General features: G+C 45.0%; 1 protein-coding gene across 16 annotated transcripts in view; it reads left to right on the forward strand.

The window, feature by feature from the left end:
* Positions 1-22,112, forward strand: part of ATP2B3 (ATPase plasma membrane Ca2+ transporting 3) — a 95,777-nt gene that overhangs the window by 27,942 nt on the left and 45,723 nt on the right. For 15 of the 16 annotated variants that reach the window (XM_066617410.1, XM_066617405.1, XM_066617408.1 and 12 more), the window contains 8 exons: positions 1,023-1,187; positions 1,727-1,941; positions 2,285-2,527; positions 5,589-5,830; positions 12,365-12,599; positions 17,467-17,646; positions 18,544-18,631; positions 18,877-18,983. In XM_066617410.1, the coding sequence (XP_066473507.1) occupies positions 1,023-1,187; positions 1,727-1,941; positions 2,285-2,527; positions 5,589-5,830; positions 12,365-12,599; positions 17,467-17,646; positions 18,544-18,631; positions 18,877-18,983 (1,475 nt within the window). The remainder of the gene's footprint in view (positions 1-1,022; positions 1,188-1,726; positions 1,942-2,284; positions 2,528-5,588; positions 5,831-12,364; positions 12,600-17,466; positions 17,647-18,543; positions 18,632-18,876; positions 18,984-22,112) is intronic. The other variant, XM_066617417.1, reaches the window with a different exon arrangement.

Below are 22,112 nucleotides of genomic sequence, written 5' to 3' on the forward strand. Positions count from 1 at the left end.
AGTGCCATCATGAACCTAAAATCTTCTATAGTTGGCAAAGAATGGAAATACTCTGTCCATACTGACATTTGGGCAAAAAGGTCAAGGTCCAGAGACAGCACAGTACTTGAGAGCTGCATCAACAGCTAGAATTTAAAAGCCAGAATTTGCGAACCTCAGCATTGGGCCTGACAATCAGGAGCCTCACAAGCAAAATGAAATGCAAGTGATGGTTTCTACGAAATAAGAACTTTGTACAACGAAGGTGGGAGGCAATAAGAGATACAGGTGGGACCACGGTATCTGCTGATTTGATATCCACTGATACCAAAGTCCACCTCTAACTGCCTTGTAGGGAAAAAGTACCAAAATCCAATTTCCCTCCTTTGTACTGTTATTATTTCATTCCACTAGATTCCATTATTCACCCCATCTAGTGGTTAAATGCAGTATAGCATCCACACCAATGGATTCTGGAGTGATAATGCAGGAGCAAGAAACCTGGAAGCTTTAAAACTAATTTTCCACTGATTGTTGTTTAGGGTTGCCAATCCTGTAGCCTGCAGGAACACACATTAACTAAACTTGCATAAGGCAAACTACTAAATCCTCTCCTGGCAATTTTAACAAGGCCTCTAGGAGTTTCCAATACTGCATCATGATGGGGGGGGGGGGAAATATTCAAAATCTTCCTGGAGTGGTGGGAACCCTGGTGTTCTTTCTAAATGCTTATTTGTGCATATGCCCTAACAAGGAATTTGAAAACACTCCTCTAGGAAGCTTGCAACATGCTTTACCTTTTTTCCAGTTCTGCTCCTTTGCATGATGTACAACTTTAAGCAGATGTAGTTTTCCCTGGGAGAAAGATAAAATGTGGGAAAACTTCATTTGCCTAATTTATGTGTGTCATATTACTATTTACAGGGATGGGGCAGTTAAGAAAAAAAAAATGGCAACCCAAGCCATAGATTTAACATGGGTACAGGATGAGACAGGAATACTCTGTGTATGGGTGAACCAGTGATTGGTTGCTGTCTGTGTAGCCAAAAAGCAGGATGGGGCCGTCGCCATGGAGATGCAACCTCTAAAAAGTGCCGAGGGTGGCGAGATGGAAGAACGGGAGAAGAAGAAAACTAGTGTGCCCAAAAAAGAGAAGTCTGTTCTTCAGGGGAAGCTCACCAAACTGGCCGTGCAAATTGGGAAAGCAGGTATAGTAGGATATTGCATCATAGAACCCAAATGGGTCCCAGTAACATGCTAATGAGTCCAGTTGTGTCATGGTAAATTTTGAACCTTGTTATGATAGCCATGCCCCTCAGAACCACATGTTCAGCAGGACTTACTCCCAGTAAATTTACACAAGAGTGTAGCCTTAGTGTTAATCTAAGCTGCATGTTGTCTGTCACACAGTTATTTGGAAAGACAATGGCTTAGACATTAATATACCCTTAGGCAGATTTCTCAGTTTGCTTCCTGATGCTTCTTCTCAGCTCAGGTCCTTTGGTAGAAGTTTCCCAGGCAGTACAAGACTACTCCTGTTGATAACATCACAATTTCTGCTATAAGTTCTGCAGCTCAATTCTCCCATAACTACACCCCTGAAGGCCCCCCCAGGGAGACCCAATTCCAATTCTACACTTTCTGGCTTTAGATTGGGCGTTCTCAAAGTCTGGTACCTTGGCAGGATCACATGTCTAGCTGTCACTCTGGACTGTCTGTTTCTCTCTTTTTCTCCCTCACCTTTCAGGCCTGGTGATGTCGGCTATCACAGTCATCATTCTGGTTCTGTATTTCGTCATTGAGACATTTGTTATCGCTGGGCGGACATGGTTAGCTGAGTGCACCCCTGTCTATGTGCAATACTTTGTCAAGTTCTTCATTATTGGTGTCACTGTCCTGGTAGTGGCTGTCCCTGAAGGCCTGCCATTGGCTGTCACCATCTCCTTAGCCTATTCTGTCAAGGTGAGAACATTATTTTTTGTACCTGGCAGGGGGTTGTTACTCTTTGAACAGTCCTTTCCTAAACATTATCAGTGAACTCCTTCCCCTTTTGAAGATCCAGTGTGGGGTGGTAAAAAGCCATACTTGGGTGTGATGGCAGTGCATTGAGTTTGTTTGGGCAGGGTATATTGAAGATATTAGGGAACTCCACCATCAAGAAATAATCTTACAGGGAGGAGGGCTGGTTGATCTTGTAGACTCTTCCATTTTCAACTTCTGCTGTGTCCTCAGCACAGTAACCAGTGCAGCCAAGGGGAGACATCTGTGGCTCACCATTTACTCAGAGTCTGTTCTTTGACTGCAGAAAATGATGAAGGACAATAACCTGGTTCGGCACCTGGATGCCTGTGAGACCATGGGCAATGCCACAGCCATCTGCTCTGACAAGACAGGCACCCTCACCACAAATCGCATGACCGTTGTGCAGTCCTACATGGGTGACACTCACTACAAGGAGGCCCCTGACCCCAGTAACCTGACACCCAAGACACTGGATCTACTCGTTCATGCCATCGCCATCAACAGTGCCTACACCACCAAGATACTAGTGAGTGTTAGCCCTCTGTCAAAATTATGAGTCCTCCATGCCACTGAATCTTTAGGCTAAGCAAGCCAGGAAAAGACTGCCTGTGTCTGCCGTTTTGAATGAAAATTAGGGTAATCTGGGGAACTCAAAGACTGAGGAGGTCTCTGGCATATTTCTTGATGTAAATTTGTAAACTGTCAATTTGGATAGGCAATTAGTGGGAAATTATGCTGACCATTTATGGACTTGTATGTACTTTGCTCTTTCATCCTATGGGTAGTGAGTGCAATATTCCTTTAGGTTAGGAAACAGAACTAGAGTTGATTATTAAACTAATAATTTACGAATAACGAGCTGCTAGCTAACACTGATATTAACTAGGCTGAACTAGCTCAAGTTACACTGAGCTTCCTTCCAGTCTCCAGCCATTACCTTTCCAGTTTCCAGCCATAAGTCTCCATAAGTTCCAGCACATTTCTGGTCTTTGGGTTGTTGGTTTTAAAGCAAAAGTTACATGCACTGCAGTGTGCTTGCTGCAGACCAAACTACTGTAAATAGTTTGTTGGTAGCAGATCCAACTCTTTAAATGAGGGTCTCCCCAATAACGTAGAGTGTGTGTCCTCCAATTTAGGGGCACGTAAATGAGAAGGGCTGTATCCTCTTCCCTTACTGTGGCCTACCTCTCTGCTGGCTCTCCGCCAAACTCCTTCCCCCCACCTGTCAGGCTCTGATAAATTGTCTGCCCAAACATGAGGCAACCTGTTGGGCTTGAGTCAGTGGCAGGCAGGGTAGCGGATTTGGAGTGCTCTTCACCTCCTGTCTGCTGCCACTACCACCCTCCTCCAGCCTGCTGTGGCCATGAGTCATATTGATCTGCTTTCCTGTTCACTCAAGAAGGAAATGAACCATCCACCTCCTTACTATGCTTAAACTTGTTCATGCAGTCCCTTTAAATAAACCTGGAAGTTCCACGCTTCTGGGTTTGCTAAAACCACACAAACCGTAATGCCCCTTCCGCCCCCCCAGTGGGCTGTGTCAGGGGCAGTGGTGGTGGAGATGGGCAGCATTGTAAGTCACAATGCCCCTGCTCTTATATTAGCCCCGTTTGTAGAAAAGGGCCTAGAGGAAAGGCTGCTGGGAGGCAAGCAGTGGGTGTAGCAAGGGTTATACTCCCCTCATCCATCTGTATGCACTTATATTGGTTTAATAACATTTTAACCAACATGGTTTCTGCCAAAGAATTATATGAATTGTATTTGGTGAAAGCACAGAGATTTTTCTGTTATAGAGTAGTTCACCAAACTATGGGATCCTCAGGGAGGGTGCAATCCTAACTTGTGCTGGAACAGCCTTCACGCCATCGGGCCTGCACTGTATCCAGCACAAGTCTGCAGCTGTCTGAGGTTCAGCCTGAGGCAAGTGGAAACTTTCCCCCTTCTTTCCCTTTTTCCCTTTCTCTCCAGGGAGAGCCACAGCAGCTCCAATGAGTCTGGATCTGCGCCAGTGGCATCACTAGGGGGCGCGGGGGTGCGGGCCGCACCAGGTGATGTGCACGGGGGGGTGACGCACACTGGGGGTGACGCGGTAAAATCATGGTGGTTAGGAGTAACTCCATCATGCTATATACCGTTGGATGCGGAATTTCGAGCGGAAGGCAATGCAAAAAACCAGAGTGAAATATCTCCTTTCTATCAAAAAACTTTCTATGGCCAAAAAACTGGAAACCAAAAAATGCATGGAGCCCTATGAAAAGTGAAAGTGAGCCATATCGCGTGTTTACTCGCGAGTAGGCGAACTTGCCTTAGTGCGTCAGAAAAGGCAGGCTGAGAGGAATCCAACAACACCAGAATCGTCCTGATCCAATGAATGCAGCCCCCAAAAACACCAGAGAAGGAAGTCCCCCCCTCCAAGCAGACAAATGTATTGAGCCCTATGGAAAGCTAAACTAAGCCTCACGGTTGCATTTACTTGCGAGTAAGCAAACATGCCTTGGCTGGTGTGGAAGATCAGGTGAAGGAGAGTGCAAGGCTACCAGAATGGTCCTGATCCTATGCATCCAGAGCTAAACAAGTGCTCCAGAAGGGAGCCCCCCCCCACTAAAAAGGATCAAAACAGAAGCTTCAGCTGATAAGGTGAACCTTTTTGAGATTTGCAAAGCCAGGTGGATCCTGACAGTGATCTGGTTTAAACAGAAGTTCTTAAATTGAACTGGGCACTGGGTAGGACTGAAAACCTTACTGATTTTGGAGGGAGGGGGTGTTATTGCAGGCAGGCTACAGAGGAAATTCACTTGGTGAAACAGGGCTGGCTTCTGCTTATTTAATTTTTTGTTTTACTTTAATTACTTATACTTATTTATTTTAATTTGCCTGATGATGTCACTTCCACCATGACATCACTTCTGGTGGGTCTTGAACAGATTGTCATTGTAAAAAGTGGGTCCCAGTGCTAAAAGTTTGAGAACTGTTGCAATAAGGTGTTAGTAAGTTGACACCCTTGGGGGAGGGTGTGACACCACTAGTGACCAAAATCACTAAAATCATAATTTGGAAGAATACCATCATGTTATATATCAATCAATGCGTAATTTCGTGCAGAATGTGTTCTATCTTTGTTCTATCAAAAGGGACAGCCAAAAAACCAGTGGGGGTGGAGTGATGGTACATCATCACCTGGGGTATTGCCCCGCCCACTGCATGGGGGTGACGCGCTGGCATCCCGCACCGGGTGACGCAAACCCTAGTGATGCCACTGATCTGTTCCATCCAACAAGGTGACACAAATCCGAGCAGCATGGGACTGCCCCAGGCCATGCAGGGATGGGGCTGGAATCTGGCATAACTGCCAGATCCTGGCCCGTTCCCTGCCTGCCCCCAGGAATGCTCACCCTCCCTTGCCCCAAAATGCTTCTCTCCCACTTCCTCTCTGCCCTCCCCAGACCCTTGTGTCACCCTACCCGGGCCCGCATCCATCGACATTACCACGCAGGATTGTGCCCAGAATTACTTATAAACCTCTTGGCAGAAGAAATGGATAGGGTTGGGAGAACCAGAGACCAGTTCTTATCCTTTTGTTCCACTAGCCTCCAGAGAAAGAAGGGGGCCTGCCACGTCAGGTGGGCAACAAGACAGAATGTGCACTGCTAGGATTTGTGGTTGGCCTGCAGCGTGACTACCAACCTGTGCGTGAACAGATTCCTGAGGAGAAGCTCTACAAGGTCTACACCTTCAATTCTGTCCGCAAATCTATGAGCACTGTCACTTGCATGCCAGATGGTGGCTACCGCCTCTTCAGCAAAGGTGCTTCTGAAATTGTCCTCAAAAAGTGAGTTTGCTCTCTTGTGGGGGAGGTAGAATGACCACTGATGAAGTGAATGCCTCTATTAACACAGTCTGGCACAGGGGAATCTTAACCTGGGAGGGAGTGGGGCTGTATCCCTAGGGGATGTATGAAGGGGAGGTCCAGGGAGTGTGTAAAGTGTTCCCAGAATTAAGAAAAAATGAGCCAACAAATGCCTATATTTTCTTATTGGCTACAAGATTAACTAATTTTCGCTTTCTTATTGATTTTTGTCATGAGATGTTAGATGTCTTTAAGTTCTAAGAGGAAAGAAATGTTTTTCCTGAAATTTAATGTTGTTTTGAAGGGCCACTTTTTGCCTTATGTGTACAACGCAATTTCTTATAATAATATTGTGAAATAATAAATAATTTTTGAATAATAGTGATGAAGATAATAATAATAATGATCAGACCAAAGGCCCATCTAGTCCAGCTTCCTGTATCTCACAGTGGCCCACCAAATGCTTCAGGGAGCACACAAGACAACAGCACAAACTGCATCCTGCTGCCTCTGGCAATAGCAGGCAGCTTACCTCTAAAACCAAGAGCTTGCACATACCTACTATGAGTTGTAACCCACAATGAACTCTTCCTCCAGAAATTTGTCCAATTCCCTCTTAAAGGCATCGAGGCAAGTTGCCATCACTACTTCCTGTGGCAAAGGGTCCCACAGACTAATTACATGCTGGGTAAAGAAATATTGGCAGGGAGGGGGTGGCTGCAAGACCTTATCACTGCTCATTTTCTCAAACAAGAAATTTTTTTTTCTTTAGGTTTCTTAGCATTTTTTTAAAGCTAAATAATCCAGTTCTGCATCCCTCCTCCCCAAATGCTCAAATGCTTCCCAATGCTCAGTGGTCAATATTAATGGCCAGCAGGTGCTATACTACTCACTTCTTAAACAAGAAAATTTATATATACAGTAGAACCTCTTTAAGTTGACCACCCAAGGGACTGGAGGAAATTGGTGAACATAGGGAGGTGGTCAACATACGGGGGGAAATGCATTTAAATATTATCATGTTTATCTCCCAGGATGACAAATGCAAGACCAAGTTATTATTTAGATCAGATTTTTAAAAAGTTATATTGCAAATATCAATGAGAATTGATCCTCTTGTGATTTTTACTATTTATATCATCTATATCTATATCAAGAGACAGAATAAACAGCCCACAATCAGTGTTTAATAAAACCCCTGAAAATTCATAAGCTTAAAAAAATTGTAAGTTAAAAAAAATACTTGGTTTCATAGCAGACAGGCAGACCAATGCTATCCCTTGCCGGCCCGTAGCATGTAGCCCCAACGTAGCCCCAACAGCTAAAACAAAAACAAAAACACTTTTTTACTTAGGCTGCCTGGCCTCCACAGGGTCTCCTCAGATTCACTAAATGCCAGAAGGTGTTTGGTATGGTCCCTCACTAAAAGCCGTTGAGAAAACTCCAAAGTCAGGGAATAAGAGGACAGGACATGGATTGGGAACTGGTTGAGGACTAGGAAACAGAGAGTGGGTGTCAATGGGCAATTGACAAAAAACGTGGAGAGAGGGGGAAAGTGGAGTGCTTCAAGGATCTGTCCTGGGACTGGTGCTTTTCAAAATCTTCATCTTCAACAAATGACCTGGAAACAGGGATAAGCAAGGAGGTGGACAAGTTTGTGGATGACACTAAACTTTTCTGAGTGGTGAAGACCAGAAGGGACTGTGAAGTGCTCCAGAAGGATCGCTCCAAATGGGGAGAATAGGCAGCAAAATAGCAGTTGTGTTTCAATATGTGTAAAGTAATGCACTGGTGATGGGAACCAAAGTGAAAGGACAGTGGCTTCACTATGCACAAGCAACCTCATGTTCCTCACAACTTGGTATATGTCCAGATACAATCGGGAACCGGCACAGGTCTGTCGGCTATGTGCAGTGTGCCCACTTATAAAAACCCTTTCGCACACGTGCTAGCAGGCGTAGGGGAGGGATTGTCACGTGGCTTCTTGCTTTTCCAGGATGGGACAAACCAGACAAAACACAGGCCCACAGTATCGTGTTCAGTGGGCAATTTACGGAGGGTAAATTAATACTCTGTGCAATGGTTGAAGTGGTCAAGATACAACGTACAGAGGTGGTCAATATAGAGAGGTTGGTCTCCCATAGTGTATATGCAGTGTCTGTCCATACTGTGAAAATTAAATCAACTTAAGGAGGTGGTCAATATAGAGAGGTGGTTAACTTTGGAGGTTCTACTGTATATAAATAAGTTGGTGTTTTTTTTTTAAAAAAAACACACTAAGTAATTCAATTCTCTTGTAATTTTTGTAATTCAGTTCTTCCATTGTAATTGAGCAAAGCAGTACTTACAACAGGACGGTTTTCTTTTAAACTACTCTCCAGTTGGGGCCAACAAAGTCTACAATCTTACCCACACTTTCTTAGAGTAAGCCCCATTGAATAAAATAGGACTTACTTCTGAATAGACCTGGCTAGTATTGTGCCCAAAATCTCTGCTGACCTCAGGAGCAGCCAGCCAGCAAGATGGGAATAGAGAATTAATGGGTGAGGGGGGAGGCTACGGAAGGAGGGCAGCTCATGATTGGTTGATGATCAGACAGTGAAGTGCCCTGAGTCATTCCAAGAGAAAAAAACCAGTTTGGCTGAGCTGGGGACTTCGAAAACGGAAAAAGGGGCCTCTGCAGAGCCCGCAAAATTCAAAAGAAGCAAAGTCACAGAGCAGGTGGGGGGGGGCAGGAGAGACAGGATAGGAGGGCAGTGGCCGGGGGGGGCCAGTGAGCTCAGGGGGTGGAGGAAAGCCAGCCCGCCCTTCCCAAACATCTAAAAAAGTCTCTAAAAAAAGCTTCCAAGGAGCTGCTAAGTAACACGTGCGCGGGGGGGGGGGATCGCAGCTTCAGTGCCCCTCTCCAGGCTGCCTGGCCTCAGCACCTGGGGCTTTTGCCCAGTCTGTCCCCTTCCCCAGGTCCACCAAGTGATGATAATTATTGTACAGTGAGCCCTCCTTATCCACAGGTTTACCTGTGAATTTGACTCAACACCCTGGGTGCAACTGGGTCTTCCAGTCACATCCAAGAGGTGTTCTGAGGCATAGGGAGGCTACACTTGGCCTCCTTGGGCCTCAGAAGGCCTCCCTGAGGCATTTGGAGGGCACTTCCGTTTTTTGACACCCCCCCTCAAAAAAAAAAAAGCCAAAAAAAGGTTTGGCAGGCCTTATGAGGAGCAGGAAGGCTGTGCACTTTCACAATGGTTGTCTCCCTGGATGCACATGAAAGTCCAGCACTGATAAGGAGCAGGAGTTGGCCATTAGCCTCTAAACTAGGTCATTTCCACCAAGTACTATTACCACCAACAGAGACAGCAGCTGTATTCAGGAGTGGGCACCTTGCTCTGCAGCTGGGATTTCACTCTGCACCCTACTTTTCCAAATTGTGCCTCTTTTAGCTGCCACAAGCCATCTCCACTCCCAACAGGGGCCAGCAGCCAAGACAGCACCACATTGTCACCATGGCAATGCCTGGAATCACCATGGAATCAAGCAATGCCTCCCATACTGAGAAATACCATTAGTGGACCACTGGTTGAAATACCACTGATAGAAAAGCCCATGCTGCACTCTCCCCTGTTGCCTCCATCTACAATGGTTACCCTGTTAAAAAAACAATGGTACTTGATTTTATAAAAATCTCTCCCCTACATTCCTTCAAGGTCACAGCCAGAGGGTGGCAGTCGTAGGAGCTTGGCACTGTTGGGCTATTCCAGCCAGACCTGTTACCTGAATATTCAACTTTCATTTAAAAAAAAAAAAAAAAAGAGGAAAAAAAGGTAAGAGAACAATCCAGCCAAACCAAAGCACATTTAAGTCCCACTTATTTTAATGGAAAAGTTAAATGTACACTTTCGTTATTCTCATCTAGTTCTTATCTTTGGCTGGATTGATTCCCTTAGTCTCTTGCCCTTTTAGGCCTAGTCTACACATGCAAGAGGGTGAAGTGATAGAGTTCTGAGGTGTCAGAATAGATGTTACTTCGGAATACGTGAAAGATACAGTACTGTATTTCTGAATGCCCCTTGGTATCATGCCTACAAGTAGAAAATAAGAAGTTTTCCTCCCTCCCTCATGTGCTGGGCTTCTTTCAGGTAGTGTTTTGTTTTGCTCAAATGCGCATTCAAAAATGGCATCTCCCACTTGCGATTTGAAGTGGCACAGTCTGCCTCAGAATTCTGCCACCACATTCTTCTGTATGTATAGTTAATGAAAGGTGATTAAGAGAAAACATGTAAGTTTTAAATAAATGTCAGTAAGACATTTCTGTGATAGAGTTCAGTTAAGGGTCTGGCTGCATGGTATTCATACCAAATCAAAAGCAGACTTGTATGAGCCAGGCACTGACTGTTGAGGATTCTGAAGGATCCTTTGTAGATAAGCAAAGAACCCTGGAGGAGATCTACAGCCTCTGGCCACCTTTCTCTGTTAGTGATTTACAGGGCTGGCATTTGTTGCAGGCTTTGGAGCAAAGCCCTGCACTGACCCTCACCATGGTGCTTCCTGCCCCTGATGGTGCATTAGATGCTACCAGTACTGGTGGTTCATGCATTGTCCTGGCTGAGTGGGATGCCATCCCTGCCATCTCTGACTTTCTCTATTTCTTGTTTATGCCAACTTGAAAGACACCATTCTTTACCAAGGAAACTTCAGTAGAAAGTTGCAGCCTGAGACTGAATTAAACTTTATAAAGAAGACTGCTTGTATTTGTGCAAATCAAATTTGAATGATTCACAATCAAAACAATGGGTTCCTGTCATGTTTATTTGTTGTGCAATTAATTAAGGCCACAATCCTATACACACTTTTCTGGAAGTAAATCTAATTGAACACAATGGGACTTACTTCTGAGTAGATACGCATAGGATTGTGCTGTAAATGAAATAATGAACTGAAATTGAGCCAGGAGAATTATCACCAGTTACAAAATTACAGTTAATTTTGTTATTACCTGTAAATTTTGTTATTACCTGTAAATTGTCACTGTGCTTTTCTTATTTACAGATAATTGTCACAAAACTATGCAACAGAATTGTCCTTCAAATATTTCATGCATCTCTTGCATTTCATGGCCATCTGATCTCACTGCTTAAATATTTTTCTTTTATTTTCTCTATACACACACCCTTGCCAACCATGGATGCATCTTCATGCATCTGATGAAGGCTGCAATCCTATGCACACTTTCCTGGGAGTAAGTCCCACTGAATACAATGGGGATTATTTCTGACTGAGCAGACATCACAGGATTGTGTTCAAAGTTGGCTCTAGTTCACAACAGCTTTTGCTATGTTAACATTTGTTAGCAAGTTAAAATTTGGAAGTTGGCTATTTCAGTTAATCTTGCTTCTAACAGCTATGGACTGGGAGGGGAATTAGCTTGTAAGGGATAAGCAGAGAGAAAGAAGGGAAAGGGAAAAGTGGGCAGGGGCTATAGCAGGGGTCTCTAAACTGTGGCTGAGGGGCCATATCTGGCCTGCCACAAAATTTTATCCAGCCCTCAGCAACTTGTCTTTTTTTGTCAGACCGTTTGCTAATGTTTGACTTTTTACTTATTATATGTAATTTCTCAGTTTAATCCGTTTCCACCCAGCCCACAGGTGTACACCTTTGATCCCTGTTGCGTAAATGCTACGACATTGGGCAGAAATGGCCTTAAGCATGGCATTATTTCTTTGTAATTGTCACATTTATCTTTTACTATTATTATTATTATTATTATTATTATTATTATTATTATTATTATTAACAGTATTTATATACCGCTTTTCAACTAAAAGTTCACAAAGCGGTTTACAGAGAAAAATCAAATAACTAAAAACCAAATAACTTTTGTTCTGAATCATATCATGCTGATTACAAAAAAAGATTCAGATAAAACTTAAATTTAAATTTCATTTATTTATTTATGAAACTTCAGACCATGAAAATGTACAAAATATAAAATGTACAAAATGTTATGATGTGGCCCTCACACTGAAAAGTTTGGAGACCCCTAAGGCCCAAATCCTAACCAGTTTTCCAGCACTGGCATAGCGGTGCCAATGAGACGTGTGCTACATCCTGCTGTTGGGTGGCACTCATGGAAGCCTCCACAAAGAAGGAGAATGCTTGTTCCCTTACCTGGGGCTGCATTGCCCTTACATTGGTGCTGGAAAGTGGGTTAGGACTGTGCCCTAAGTCTTCAAACCTGGCATTACCTCTAGCTTTCTCTGCCTGAGTCTGCCAGGAACTTTACTATTCTGAATAGTCAGAGCTCACACAAGGCTGCTTTTGATTTTACAAGTTTAATGAAAAGCCAGGCTGTAAGACATGCGAAATTTCTTGAGGGGTAGGGGGAATCTCATTGCTAGATTTGTTTCATTCCCAAAGCCCTGGACTCATAGCCATTGTATGCTACGTGTAGAAATAGTGTGGCAGATAAAATGCTACTGGTGCATGTATGTATCTTTTTTTTTCTTCTCCCTACTCCAGGTGCACAAATATTCTAAATAGTAATGGGGAACTACGCAGCTTCCGACCCCGTGACCGAGATGAAATGGTTAGGAAAGTCATAGAGCCCATGGCATGTGATGGGCTGCGAACCATCTGCATAGCCTACCGTGATTTTCCAGCAGGAAAGGAGCCCGACTGGGACAATGAGAATGATATTGTGATAGACTTGACCTGCATTGCTGTGGTGGGGATTGAGGACCCAGTGCGACCAGAGGTAACTGCTGAGATAGGGTGGATTTTCTGTGGACAAAATTCCACCAATTTTCTGGCCTTGTTTTTCCTGAAGAAGGGAAATGATCTTGCATCTTAGATTTCAAGTTCCTTTTCCATAACTGATTCAAAATTGAGAGTAAGAATATACCTGCATTCTGTCCTGTGTAATAAGAGAACTAATTGGTAGGAGCAGTCTAAAACAGGGGTGTCCAAAGTTTTTGGTAGGAGGGCCACATTGTCTCTCAGACACGGTGTCAGGGGCCAGGGAAAAAAAGAATTAATTTACATTTAGAATTTGAATAAATTTACATATGTTTACATAAATGAATATATTAAAGATGAACTTATATGAATGAATGAAGGTCTTGCAATAGCTCAAGGCCTATAAAAGGCCTTGCACAAAGCAAGGCTGGCCTGTCCTTTGCTGCTGCTACTGCATCACAGACGTGAAACAACAAGCAGTGGAGGGAGCCCTCATCCCACAACTCACACAAGAGGTCAAACAGTCTCCCTCAAGCTGAGAGCAGTTGCATCGGGCCAGTGTGGGCTCCAACAAATCTCCGGAGGGCCAGAGGCTCATTGGAGTCTGGAGACTCCCTGAGGGCTGCATTGAGAGGCCTCGAGGGCCGCAAGTGGCCCCAGTACCGGGGTTTGGGCTCCCCTGGTCTAAAATGATAAAAATGAAATAACACCGCCATAACATGCAATTGGGCTTATAAAACAACTAAACGCGATATCCTGTTAATGCAAAAACACCAACATATACCTATCCAAGTGGCTATGGCGCATCTGAGTGGTTCTTACTGTGTTTCTAAGCCCCTAACTCCCTTGGAGCTCCAGCAGCAGACCGCCTATTGGAAAAACAGGGCAAATGCCCTGGGTGCAGAACTCACACACCTCCAGGACCATGTTGGAAGCCTTAATGAGAATCCATGTTGAAAGCCATGTTGGAAGCCTTAATGAGGTTGGAAACTGCTTCCGGATTTCCGGAAGCACAGTTTAAGTCTTTGGGGAAGCCTCAGATGGCTTCTCCTGTCGGTACTGGAGTGGCATGAGACTCTGTGGAGAACTAGGTGATTGGGAGGGTGGCTTCATGGCGCTTTGCCCCAGGACACCTTGAGGGGAGCCTCTGTGGAGCTCTGTTGCTTTAACTGGTAGTAGAGTTTTCTGAGCATGCTCAGAAGCTGCCAAGGAAAATGTATGGAACCCTATGGAAAGTAAAACTGAACCACAGTGCATGTTTACTCATGAGTAGGCAACCATGCATTGGCCCATTGGAAACGGCAGGCTGAGAGGAATCCAGTGCCACCGGAATTGTCCTGATCTGATGAATGCTGGCCCTAAAAAGTTTGAGAAGGAATTTCCTCTCAAGCTGATAAATGTATTGAACCCTATGGAAAGTAAAACTGAGCTACACATTCATATTTAAGTGTGAGTAAGCAAATGTTTAATGGTTCCTTGGTGTGTTTTTTCCTGCGCTTTAAAACCAGTTTGTTTCCATAGCAATTCAATGCTATGTTCAATTCTGTTGGTTCTATCTTCTCAATATTTTCATTTGACAAGGTGTTTGTTTGTGTTTGTGCGTACTCCCTGGTAAGTGAAGTAAGGTAGGATTGCAGCCTTACACAGTTTGAGATGTGCAGGAGGGGACTGGAGACAATCCTAAGAGCCAGCAGCTGACCTTTAGGAAGTGGAATTGAGGAATTATGTGAATAAATGATGAGGCCAAACCACCTGCTGCTCAGTGCTTCTGCTGCAACTTGCCTCCCAGGTTGCTGCGCCTTGCTTGCTACCCTCTTCAGGTTCCCGTACATGCGCAGGTAACCTATCACAGTCAGCCAACTCAGAGCCCAATCCTCTGCATATCTACTTGGAAGCAAACCCAGTCTAATCAATGGGGCTTACTCCCAGGAAAGTGGGGAGAAGAATGCAGCTTTGGAGCCCAATCCTCTGCCTGTCTACTTGGAAGCAAGCCCAGTCTAGTCAATGGGGCTTACTCCCAGGATAGTGTGGATAGGGTTGCAGCCTCAGAGCCCAATCTCCTGCCTGTCTACTCAGGAGCAAGCCCTACTGGCTTAGATTGTGGAGACAATTGGGCTGCTGCAGCCTTGCCAGGAGGAGAGAGGAGGATAAGGGGGCAGGCAAGTAGAGAGAACACTGTGACGAGCAGAGGAGCGCAGGCTACACAGGGCAGGGGAGTGGTGAGCAACTGGTCCCGCTGCACAAGGGGAACCCCCTCCTCAGTCCAGGCTGGGCTCCACAAGGGTCTCTGGGGCTATGCCTGCCTATCGGGGGCTCCATCTCTCTCTCTCTCTCTCTCTCTCTCTCTCACACACACACACACACACCCAGTGTCCTGATCAGCATCCAACAGCCCTCCCCCCTCACCAACACACTTCTTCCTCCCTCTCTAAACACAAACAAGCACTGACATGCTCTACTCCACTCCCCACGCACCTCTCTGAAGCCAAATAGGGCTTCAGGGGGCAGCATGTTGAGCAGGACAGGTGGAGGAAATCAGGGAGGGAATGAGGGCTGGCAGGTGCATGAAAGGAAGACTCCGAGGAGGTCTGTGCCCGTCGCCAGCATCTCAGCTGTGGGAGGGGGAGAGGGCCAGCTCCTCGTGCCTGCCGCGACCTACCTTCCATCTCAGCTGCAGGGAGGGGCAACATGCAGTTTTGCCCCTCTCCGTGACTGTTGCCCCTCCTCCCTCCGGAGTTCCTGGCGCTGGCAGGGCTGCTGGCAGCAGCCCAATTGTTGCGCACAGGTGCTGTTGCCCGCAAGTTGTTGCCCCCACCCAGCCTGTAGCCCGGTGCACCTGGTACCCCCTGCAACCCCCTAGCTATGCTACTGGGCTCAAGGGATGCTTGCTGCACCGTGTGACACGCACAGGGGGGATGACACCACTATTGCTCAAAATGGTTAAAATCTTGGTATTTTAGAATAATTCTCTCCCCAATCCCTCCAAATAATTTCCCTTGTCAGATTCCCCCCCCCAAAATATTCCCTACCATATTCCTCCTTTTAAAAATTAATTCTCCCAATAGTAATTTTCCTTTTCAAAATCCATTCCCCCTTCCATCTCTAATTATTATTTAAATTAAATATTTAAATATTTAATTTAAATTAAATCTGGCCTTCAGCACCGTATCAGATAAACAATGTGGCCCTCATGCTGAAAAGTTTTGGACAAGGTCTAGAAAAAAGGCACCTTGGCAGGACAAAATGATTGAGACATATAAAATTATACCTGGGATGGATAGAGGGATGCTCTTTTCCCTCTTTCACAACGAGACCCAGGGGACATCCACTAAAACTGAGTTGTCAGGAAAGTTAGAACAGACAAAAGAAAATATTTTCCCAGTGAGTATAAATTTGTGGAATGTGGTGATGGTCTCTGGCTTAGATATCTTTAAAATGGGACTGGACAGATTTATGAAAAGTCCATCTCAGTTTCAAGTCATGATGAGTATATGCAACCTCCTGGTTTTAGAAGCAGACTGTCTCTGAATGCCAGCTACAAGGTAGTGGCAACAGGGTATCTTGTTGATTTTTGTGCTCCTGGAGGCATCTGGTGGGCCATGTGAGTTACAGGAAGCTCAGAAGAGTTATGTGTCTGAATGACATCATCTGTAATCAGGAGCTGAGATTTCTGTGCCATGTTTACCTCCTTGCCTCTCTCCATGACTAACAAAACCAGAATAAAACTCCACCAATTTTCTGGCCTTGTTTTTCCTCAAGAAGAGAAATGATCTTGCATCTTAGATTTCAAGTTCCTTCCCCATAACTGACTCAAAATTGAGACAAAGAATACCCCTGCTTTCCGTCCTGTGTAAAAAGATTAATAGGTTCAACAGCCAATGCTGTATTGTGAATAGATTATTGGACTTGCATCTGGGGTGGACTTTGTCAAGGCTACTGTTTAGCAGAAATAATTTTTACAAGAAGTGTGCAAGTTTCCTTTGTACTGTGTAGATTCATTTAACATAGAAGAAAAATCCAGTTAATGTAGAATTTTTAATATATTAAGCTCAGAGTATAAACAACTCTGACCTGGACTCAAACATCTCACTCAGTCAGTGGCTTAAATGATGTGTGTGATAGGATGTAATATAGTCCATCAGATGAATAAACACTGGGGCAGGAGGATTTATTATGGGAGAAACATGTTCAGAGCCCATGGGCATCCAGGCCACTGAAACTCCATCCAGGGCTTAAAGTTCACTAGGGTTTACAGGCCAAAAATAATAGCGTCTCTGAAATACAACATGCTTGCACTGAGTAATCACAACTTGACATGGGAATCGGAGAACAGCATCTAAGAGGAAAGACACAACTCCCAGGCACAGCTGGGATCTGGGATCTGTCATCTAAGAGGAAAGACACAACTCCTTGATCCCTGGCACTCATAATTCTTAAATGGGGCCTGCTCGACTTCTGGAACATATTATCCAACATTTCTTCACAGTAATAATAACTAGAAGCTAAGAGCCGTATCCTATCCAATTTTCTAGCACTGCTGCAGCCTTGCCAATGATACATGCTCTGTATCCTGCAGTAGGGGAACAGTCACAGAGGCCTCCTATAGGTAAGGGAACATTTGTTCCCTTTTCCCTGGTCTGCATTATGGTTGCACTGACACCAGAAAGTTGGATAGGATTGGGCCCTAAGAGCGCTGTGTGTGTGTGTGTGTGTGTGTGTGTGTGTGTGTGTTGAAAATGGATAGCTAAGATTCCCAAAGCATCCAAATCCCACTCAGAGATTCAATGTGGGGGTGGAGGGTTGTACAAGCATGGTGAAATGTATTATTTGGTAGTATAATAATACATTATAGGGCTGGTTATATGAGCCTCATGTTTCTTTTTCAGGTACCAGATGCCATTCGAAAATGCCAGCGTGCTGGAATCACTGTCCGTATGGTGACAGGAGACAACATCAACACAGCCCGCGCCATCGCTGCCAAATGTGGCATCATTCAGCCAGGGGAGGACTTTCTGTGCCTGGAGGGAAAGGAGTTCAACCGGCGGATCCGCAATGAAAAGGGAGAGGTACTTGATACATTATTTCTAGTAACTGGGAGGGTGCAGCTCCTAGACTGGGAACTGTAAAGGTGCTGCTCCTTCTGACGGCAGGGGAAAGTCTGGTGCAGAAATGTTCTTGTAACGATTGAGTAGATGACAGTCAATCTGGGGATTAGGAGTGCTGTACACTTTGGTTTGCACTCTCCTGCATGTATCTAGAAAAGTGAACTATCAAGACCCAGTACTCATTCACATATTCATGTTTGTCAAGAAGATTTGCTTTGTGAATGAGCTAACACAAAGAATGCACTACAGATATGTTCACATCCCCTCTTATAAAGCATTTATAATAAAGCAATTTCTAATATTTCTAATAAATAATAATTTCTAATAATAATCTCTAATTTCTAGAAATAATAATTTCTAATAAAGCAAATTATCAAGTGATGATAAGCCAAATGATGTATATGATTGGGTGAACTAGTCTTGAACTTGTGGAAGTGAAAGTTGAAGTAGACAGGACAAGAGATGGATCATAGCATTTTTGTCTTTTAAACACACCCACACACAGATAGACATACACAGATAGACCCAGCGCCAAGTCGAAGGACATAATGGAACGACCTAGACCAGGACCTAGTGGAAGAGGGCTAACCTTCCCCCCCCCACTAAGTAAATATCATGCAGACACTCCAGCTGCTGTTTGCCCTGGGAAGAAAGCTGCTATGTGCACAGATATCTGACTATATATGAACTGATTCCATTGAATAGCCACCTGATTGGAATGGAATAGCATTTGAGGTTATCTGAAAGGTCTATGTGGTGTTGTATCTCGAATGCACATAATCCCTCAACCTTTTTGGAAACTTTATAGGTGTGGTTCATGCACTAGCTCTTTCTTCTCTCTGTCTTCCTGCACCACAGATTGAACAAGAGCGCCTTGATAAAATCTGGCCAAAACTTCGAGTTCTGGCTCGATCATCACCCACTGACAAACATACCCTAGTTAAAGGTAAGAGATTGTTCATCCTTTTGCTCAGGAGTATTACAGTGGTAGAAATCAGAATTCCTGGGGTCCGAATGTCTTTTCCTGAAAGTGATGTTCAAATAACGTGGGTTTATCTATGTGAGCACATCCACATACAGAAGAAAACCTCTTTAAAAGGATGTCACTGCTATTTCACTAATGAGTCAGTGGTGTTTATTTGACCGTAAAGCCCAGTCACTTCTAGCTTACCCATATTCATTTCCTTGAAGGTATCATTGATAGCACTATTGGGGACCAGCGCCAGGTGGTCGCTGTGACTGGTGATGGGACCAATGATGGACCAGCACTCAAGAAAGCTGATGTGGGATTTGCCATGGTAAGAAAAGTTGAACTGAATTTGCTTCATTGTATCCACAAGAAAATCCACTTCTTGGGGAACAGAAGGATTTATAAAGAGTGCTCACAGTGAGAGGTGTTTGTTTCTGGTGATTAGGATTACAGCTTAAGGCAGGGGTGTCCAAACTTTTTGGCAGCAGAGCCACATCATCTCTCTGACACTGTGTTGGGGGCTAGGAAAAAAGAAAGAATTAATTTATATTTCAAATTTGACTATAAATCAAATTTGACTATAAATTTGGGCAGCCCTGGCCTAAGGGCCCAATTCTATCCTTTCCCAGCACCCAGCAGTGCTGAAATGTCTTCCGCTGTATCCTGTGGGGCCAGGAAAGGTGCTGAGCCTTGGTTCCCTTAGCCCATGGCTGACCCCCAATGGATCTCCTCAAATCTGCCCCAGCCTTTGAACTGGTGTAGAACCAAGGAGACCCATGTTGGGTGGCTTGGCTCTGGAGGAGGGATAGGATCCTGTGGCAGCCTTTGCCACAATTCCCACCCACCCCCCTTGGCCCAATTTGCCCACCAGCCTGCCAGTCCGCTTCCCTCTGCCTAGTTTCACCCCCATCCCACCTCCTCACTCCAGAAAGCTTCCCTGCCACTTGGCAGGGATATTCACCACTGGGTGCTCAATGTCCACTTCCTTCTGGTGCTGAGGCCCAGTGCCAACAGGCGCTGGCCTCTCCACTGGCACCATATGCTCCCTGTCATTGCCTTACTGCATTTTCACAACAGCTGTTGCCAGGGTAGTTAGCCAGCCACCATCGCAGCCCCAGCATAAGATTGGGCTGCAAGTCTTACTGTAAGCAAGTAAGTCTTACTGTAAGTGGGAAAATAACACCATTTTCAAATGCCTCTACTCATATCTCAGCCATGGGGTGAGCTTGGCTTCCTCTTGTCTTCAGAATTGAAATGACAGCTGTGTCCTATGGCACAAACATCAGTCACGATATTTTATCCATGCCTTAGGCAGGCTGTCTGCCTTTTTAAATAAATACAAGGATGTACACTGATTTACCATTTCATAGCCAAGTGACAGGTAGACCACAGCTGCGATATATGGACATCTGCAAGAGGGATCTGAAGGCCTTAGGAGTGGACCTCAACAAGTGGGAAACCCTGGCCTCTGAGTGGCCCGCTTGGAGGCAGGCTGTGCAGCATGGCCTTTCCCAGTTTGAAGAGACACTTGGCCAACAGGCTGAGGCAAAGAGGCAAAGAGGCAAAGAAGGAAGGCCCATCGCCAGGGAGACAGACCAGGGACAGACTGCACTTGCTCCCAGTGTGGAAGGGATTGTCACTCCCAAATCGGCCTTTTCAGCCACACTAGACGCTGTTCCAGAACCACCATTCAGAGCACGATACCATAGTCTTTCGAGACTGAAGGTTGCCAACAGCCAAGTGACATTCCCAGGCCTTAAAACCCTACATAGATCTCCTCGGTTCTGCGCCAGTGATTGAGGGCGCAATCCTAACCCCGTATGTCAGTGCTTTCCAGCACTGACATGTCAGGGCAATGTAGCTCTGAGGTAAGTGAACAAACATTCCCTTACTTTGTGGATGCCTCCGTGATTGACACCCAACTGCAGGGTGCAGCACACGTCCCATTGGCACCGCTATGCCAGTGCTAGAAAGCACTAAGGGGTTAGCTGATGGAGATCTGAATAGATCCATAGGGTTGGGATTATAAAAGCATTAGCTATCCTGATTGGGTTATGCTGGCCTCAAGACACAGAACTATCTTGTACAATAAAATTCTTGTGATTCTCACTGATAGACAGGGATGGTCCCAATTAGCTAAAAAGCTGGTCTCATCCATATACATATATTTTAGTTCCTATATCAGAAAACGTCTCTCTGCAGATTGAAGGAAAAAACATTTATTTGGGAATCCTGAGCAGGTAACAATATAGTGACACTAAATGATCTATTAAATCCCAAAGAATATTCTCATTTCCTGAGTTACAATAAAAAAAGTTAATTCCCTAGCTGCGTATCTTGGCAATATGCACCTAGCGTACCTTTTCTGTCATCTTTGTGGTTTAGGAACTTGTGCAATTTTGGCTCCTTCACAAATATGTAGAATTCTGCAGTTGCTAAGCGCTCTGAGTACACCTCGGAGCTTATTGGTCTCCAGATCTGACAAAAAGAAGAACCTCTGGTGAAGCCGGCTGCTGGAGTTGCAAAGTATAGGGAGAAATTTTAATGCATGTTATAGAGTCATTGCTCCATTGTGTTTTACTGCAGCAATTTAGTTAGCAGTGCAGTGAATGATTTCACATTTGCAGTATTTGGTTATATCCCAGCAATTCTGGTACTGAGTGTTGCTCAAGTGTCTGGCTTAAGATGGCTTTAATAATTGAACAACATAAGAACATAAGAACAGCCCCACTGGATCAGGCCGTAGGCCCATCTAGTCCAGCTTCCTGTATCTCACAGCGGCCCACCAAATGCCCCAGGGAGCACACCAGATAACAAGAGACCTCATCCTGGTGCCCTCCCTTGCATTGGCATTCTGACATAGCCCATTTCTAAAATCAGGAGGTTGCACATGCACATCATGGCTTGTAACCCGTAATGGGTTTTTCCTCCAGAAACTTGTCCAATCCCCTTTTAAAGGCGTCCAGGCTAGACGCCATCACCACATCCTGTGGCAAGGAGTTCCACAGACCAACCACACGCTGAGTAAAGAAATATTTTCTTTTGTCTGTTCTAACTCTCCCAACACTCAATTTTAGTGGATGTCCCCTGGTTCTGGTGTTATGTGAGAGTGTAAAGAGCATCTCCCTATCCACTCTGTCCATCCCCTGCATAATTTTGTATGTCTCAAAATAAGGACAAATAAGGACGCACTCCTAAGGCACCCTTGGGCCAGCGCAAGTTCCTTGCACCAGCTCAGGAGGGTTGCAAATGTGCCTGAAAGCACGTTTGTGCCTCCTCAGGAGTCAGCTGGGCTGGTGCAGGAATGCACGCTGGCCTATGGAGGCTGAATCCAGCCTCCACACTGACTCCATGGAGAAACCTTGCATCGGCCGAGCTCAGTTGGGGCAGGAGGTGGGTTTGGGGCCTGGCAGATGTGCCGGATCCTAGTCCACATTCCCAAGCAGCACGGAACAGC

The sequence above is a fragment of the Tiliqua scincoides genome, chromosome 2 (genome assembly GCF_035046505.1).
Source record: "Tiliqua scincoides isolate rTilSci1 chromosome 2, rTilSci1.hap2, whole genome shotgun sequence".
In the NCBI taxonomy this organism is placed as follows: Eukaryota; Metazoa; Chordata; class Lepidosauria; order Squamata; family Scincidae; genus Tiliqua; species Tiliqua scincoides.